The sequence below is a fragment of the Cryptomeria japonica genome, chromosome 2 (genome assembly GCF_030272615.1).
Source record: "Cryptomeria japonica chromosome 2, Sugi_1.0, whole genome shotgun sequence".
Lineage (NCBI taxonomy): Eukaryota > Viridiplantae > Streptophyta > Pinopsida > Cupressales > Cupressaceae > Cryptomeria > Cryptomeria japonica.
Window position 1 is genome coordinate 615,324,173 of NC_081406.1, and position 6,053 is coordinate 615,330,225.

Here is a 6,053-nt window from a genome sequence, read left to right on the forward strand (position 1 = left end):
GTGTTGCATTCAAGACAAGGATTCAACCATTGAAGAGGAGATCACATACTACATGCTACAACATACAACATACAACATACAACATCTAAACCTTCGCACATAAGGATACAAACATCCTTAGAACAAGGTATTAGTATTTGTTTTACAGTCATTTACATTTACAGCTCTTGCTCATTTCTTGGTTAATTCCAAAACCGGGGTTTGACCTAAAGGCAAACCCCTAATCCCTAACCCCCCAATCGTCTTCGCTTTTCTGTGTGTAGGTTGCAGGTACGCGGCTGAAATTGAAGATCTAGAATCCTTGTGCAGAGACGAACAGATCCCCCTTCGTTTCGTAGATTTTTCGGAGGACCGTGGCGCCGGGCGCCATCGTCCCGACAACTTTTGCTCAAATTTGCAGGACAGCGCCGTATCGACATTTTACTGCTAATTCCAGGTCCGCAGCTTCATCCTATAACCCGAACTCAGTTTATAAGCGAATCTTTATGATTTTCTATGCATTCCTAGCTTAATTTCCTTAACAACATTCTTTACAAAAGAGGGTAGCCTTGCTTTCCTAACCCTTGAAATTCATTTAGCATCCAATCTTGCATTGCGTGGGATTGGATCTTATGAGTTTCAACCCCTCTTTTGAATGTAAAGCCTCTCCCCTAAGTGAAAAACCATCGAATCCTAGCGAACCTCCCTTCTCTCTCCTCGGAGTCGGAAGAGGGGAGAGCAACTAGGGTTCGATCGCGATTTTTCCGCTTTACACTATTAAATTTGCAAGGTTATAAGACTGATCTCGATTGTGACTATAGGAATTACACACTTGATTTCTTTCATGGGTATGTACCGTTCCAAGTTGTTTGACAAGTGATGATCATCATATACTACCACTACCATGCATACAAAAAACTTTAATTTCTTTAGGTGATAGGCGTTGTGTAACAACATGGGAACTCTTGCATACCCACCACTGTCATTCTATAGGACATCATCTGTGTTACTCTCCCTCTTTCTCTTCCTACCTGTTGTTTCCTTCTGAAAAACATATTGCAGGTACTCTGACTCATCATGTTGCTTTATTGACACTATTTTCCACATCTACTATGCTCATTAAAAACACATTCGAGAAGAATATTGCTGCAGGTTTTCTTGTTTGTCACAGTAATACACTTGTGGTTCAATTTCAAACCCTATTCCTCCTATTCAATGCACACACACAAATCCATCAGTCAATTTTCTTAGGAGAGCATACATGATAAAAATCAAAGAGGAAGTTACAGACAAGAAATAAATTCACTTACTTCTATAGAAGTGCAGACACAGTTGCAGTGGGGTATGGAGGGAGGGAGGGAGAGAAGAAGAGAAAGAGGGATGGGGTATGGAGGAAGGGAGAAGGAGAGAGAGCAAGAGAGAGAGAGAGGGATGGGGTATGGAGGAAGGGATAAGGGGAGAGAGGGAGGGATGGGGTACGAAGGAAGGGAGAAGGGGAGAGAGGGAGGGAGAGAGAGAGGGATGGGGTATGGAGGAAGGGAGAAGGGGAGAGAGAGAGAGAGAGAGGGGCACCTTGTATGCGTTTGAGAGGGGGAGACAATACACTTACATGTGTATATATATGTTTAATATATTATATATATACACATTATATATACAATATCATATTATACACATATTATATATTACATAAATTATATGTATATACACATTATATATATAATATTATATTATACAATAGCGCGTACGCGGTGCTTACACCATAAGTACCTCGTACGCACTTTTTAAACCATAAGTACCCCATACGCGCTTTTGACTATTTAGGCTTGGAAATAGGCCTAGATGACAAAACTACGGTTTGGAAGTTTGATTTCCCTCCATTTCTCTCAATTTTGACGTGTTTTATTTTATCAACTTGGTTTATCGACTTTGTCATCATCAGATTTACACTTCATCAAGTGGGTATTTCTAAAATTGCCACCATATTTTCACCCATCTTCTGAGCTTTCTAACCATATAATTTTTTTTCAATTTGAACAACAATAACATATTATTATTGAGTTTCTTTTACCAATGTCTTCATAGTTCTCACAGACATAAGTGCACCATTTTTTGAATAACTTTTGATATACTTATCCAAATTTTAAAAAAATTATATATTATTGTAGTGCACTTGATTCTATTTTTTTTTTTTAAATTGTATTTTCGATTTGTTTAGTGCAACTTATGCTTCGCGCATGAACAGGTACCTAATTTTCAGGATGTGCTCGATTGGAAAAATCATAAAAAAAAAATACTCAAAAAATTACAAAAAAATACACATCTTCTAGTGCTCACTCTTAACTATCTTTCTGCCAAAGGATTTGCCAAAATACTAAATCTAACTATGACTTTTTGATGCGCACGTCAGACACTATGTTATGTTTTTCAGAAAAAATCAGGGTCAGTTTTTCATGCGCAAAGGATTTGACCCCCTTAATCTTATCCAATTTTGAAAAAGTTTAGTAGTTTGGAAACTAGATTCAGAGTACTACAATATTTGTTCTTTGATTATCTTCATATCTTGACTGGATGACTTTCAAATTTTGCCTCCAAGTTCAAGTTCACCTGATTTCAGACAAAAAAAAAAGTGTCCACTTATACCCCCCTTTTTGACCACCATCTTTGTGCACTTACCCCAATAAATGTTAGAAAACAAAAGTATGTCGTGTTATGAGTTAGGGTTTCAACTTACCATTGCTAAAGAATGTTGTGTTATGTGTTATGTGTATTTTACTGTCATCTTTAAATTTTACTGTGATCATTTTTTACTTCTTTTGTGTTGTGTTAGGGTTTCACCTTAATGTTATAGGTAATCAAAAAAAAATTCGAGTTATCTATTGGGGTTTGCACTTATCGTTACCGCCAAACCCTACACAACAATCTTGACGCCTCCCACCAACCTCTGCGCTACAATCCATCCCCCCTACACATCAAAAACCTGCATGTTAGCAATGATAACAAAAAACTCATACAACACGAGTTATGCATGTCGCATGCTTTTACCTCACCTTCGCAGCCACAAACCCTATGTCCTTTTTCACATCTCCCGCTCACCCTGCGATACGAATAATGGACACAAAAAAAACTGGGGGCAGACATGTCACCTCACAAAAACCCTGATGAGGTCTAACAAAAAATTATACATATATCGATAGAAGTGTATATACATCCACTAGATGCACAGCTCCCTCACTCTGTGATTCAACCAAGAACATTGAACCAGAATGGTCGAGATTTTCTCAAATGGTTTCCCCTCTTCTCGCAGTGCTCGGCTCTCCCCCGCCCATGCAGCTACCGTACGAAATAAATCTGAAACAATTTCAAACAACCAAGTTATTGACTGTTTTTACCAGTTTTGAATTTTCATTTTTCAAAATATTGAAAATTGTGTTTCTTCAACACGTGTAGTCGTGCCCGTAACCGTGAGAGCAGCGAGGTGTACATTTTAGCCGCACGATGCCCATAATCACGAGATTGACTGAAAAATTGTTAGTCACGTGGAAAGTTTTCCGTCAACAAAAAAATGACAACATCATCCACGTCATCAGATACCAAGATGTCTCCCTGTCATCGGTAAGTTCGTTTACGTCGGTCTCCCGACATTGTGTACTCCTATTGTACTTGTACTGACATGGGATACCATGAAGAGATATGCCATTTTGAAACCAAAATAACTACAACCTCTAAATAATTAACTCAACTCACACATCTGATTAATATGCATTACCATTAATCATTAACTCAACTAACACGTGAGTAAAATTACAAATATCATTTTCATTGCCACGTTGTGTTCTACAATCTTATTGGGTAACTCACACACGTGCCCCACCATTTCTTAATAAAAATCCCATGCAATGAATCGATTTACTCCTCATATTTGCACACGGACAAAGCATTGAGTCGCCATGACTTCCCTTTTCCTTGGAATTTTCGATTTCCGACGGCCAAAATCCCTCCAATACACGTAAGTTGAGCCACTTGACAATGCAAAGTCATGTTCCCGGGACCCCGGAACTCCCAACTTGGACGCCCTCTCACTTTCACATTCTATTATCTACTACTCCGCCCACCCACTACCCATGCAACGTCATCTTCATCACGTCACAAGTTCCATGCCTTCACATACGACAAAACCGGCTGCTTCGTCGGCGCTTCCTTTGCTGCCTCCTCTTTCCATACACTTCCTCTTAAGGACTCTCCCCTGCCTCTCATCTTTATAATAACGTCCCTTCTACAATCTTTCTCGCCAGCACCGAATCCCAACTAGTTTTCTCCATCTCTGATAGCCCAGAAGAATTAGTACGATGGCATCAAAGAAAAGGTTAGGATTGAAGCTTCCAATACCTGCACAACACCAAAGAGTCCCTCTTCCTCTGCCTCTTCCTCTGCCTCTTCCAGAGCCGCCGAAGGTATCTTCAAGACAGGGCATAGAGAAGCTCTCTGATTTGGAAAGACTGGGAAAGTTGGGGCATGGTAGCGGAGGCATAGTGTACAAGGTCCTCCACCCCAAATCCTCCACTTACCATGCCCTAAAAGTTATCCGCCTGGATCATGAGCCCTCCCTCACTTCCCACATCACCAGGGAGATGCACATACTTAGGAAAATCGATTCTCCCTACATTGTCAAATGTGAGGGTGTCTTCCACGAGGGAGGGGACATGAATTTTGTGCTGGAATTCATGGATGGAGGCTCCCTTGCTGATCTGTTAAAGCATAGGAAAAGGATTAGCGAGTCCTGCCTGGCTAAGGTTGCCCGGCAAGTACTGGAGGGATTGAAATACCTTCATACAGAGAGGATTGTTCACAGAGACATTAAGCCCGCCAATCTCTTGGTTAGCAAGAATTACCAGCGAATTAAAATTGCAGACTTTGGGGTGAGTAGGATTGTATCACACAACATAGATTCCTGCTGCAATTCTTATGTGGGAACATGTGCTTACATGAGCCCCGAGAGATTCGATCCACAGAGCTATGGTGGGAGATATAATGGGTATGCAGGGGATATCTGGAGTTTGGGATTGACACTGTTGGAATGCTATGTGGGTCATTTCCCATTTGTAGCAGCCGGAGAGCAGCCGGATTGGCCTGCGCTGATGTGTGCCATATGTTTTGGAGAGCCGCCCTCTGCACCTGCCAGTGCATCTGCGGAGTTCCAAAGTTTTATCAGATGTTGTCTTCAAAAGGACGCAGGCAAAAGATGGACTGCCTCACAGCTTCTGAAGCATCCATTCCTCAACAGAACTTCACAATTTCAGCAAGCCTGCAATCTGACAGTGCCCTTCCAGTCCCTCGACATCTCGCAAAATGTGTGAATGGTGTATAGATTTCAGGGAAAGTGGACTGATTAAGCTTTTAACCCACCATTGCATTCCTCCCCTCAAAAAGGATAAAGCTGAAAAAAGCTGAAATCAGCAAAGCTGCAACAGAAATTTTGTCTGTTGCGCAGTTGAGAAAAAAGAGGGGTAAAGCGTGCAAGTGATCCGGCAGAAGCTATACTGCACGCACTTTCGGAGCGGGCAAGCCCCTCAACCTGCCTGCTTATGCATATACAATCTATTTTTTTAATCGTTTGTGTAATGGTTTTATGTGATATTTTTTAAAAATTTTAATTATCAAATTTTGATGGGACATTTCACTGACTATTATCTTCATAATAAGTTTCAAAATGGTTTTTAAAAATTATAATGAACGATAATTTTAAAGGAAACTACACTGATCATTATACATTCAAAATTGCATTTACTTTCATTTAATACTTTATTACTATTTCACATTTTTATCTTATTAATATCAGTAAAGGAATTTGTAATGGTGAAATTTATATACTTTTTTTTTCTTTATATTTTGGAATCATTTTGATAAGAATGTCATTTATCAATATCAAGTTCATAAGTGGTATATGTATTTCAGTATATCATTGCTCATTCAAGGGAACCATTTCCATCTCCTAAATTTTTTACTATGGTTATTAACTTGATAAAGATGATTTTGATTGATTGATTGATTGATTTGGAACTTGAACTTTTCAA

General features: G+C 39.6%; 1 protein-coding gene across 1 annotated transcript; it reads left to right on the forward strand.

Annotated features, from left to right (window-relative positions):
* The first annotated feature begins 4,241 nt into the window (after positions 1 to 4,241).
* On the forward strand, positions 4,242 to 5,654 carry LOC131064283 (mitogen-activated protein kinase kinase 9). The gene has a single exon (XM_057998380.2). It carries the CDS (start codon positions 4,329 to 4,331, stop codon positions 5,334 to 5,336), a length of 1,008 nt encoding a protein of 335 aa, XP_057854363.2. The 5' UTR covers positions 4,242 to 4,328; the 3' UTR covers positions 5,337 to 5,654.
* Positions 5,655 to 6,053: the final 399 nt, after the last annotated feature.

Coding starts and splice junctions, on each gene's coding strand:
- LOC131064283 (XM_057998380.2), top strand. CDS start 4,329: ATGGCATCAAAGAAAAGGTTAGGATTGAAGCTTCCAATACCTGCACAA.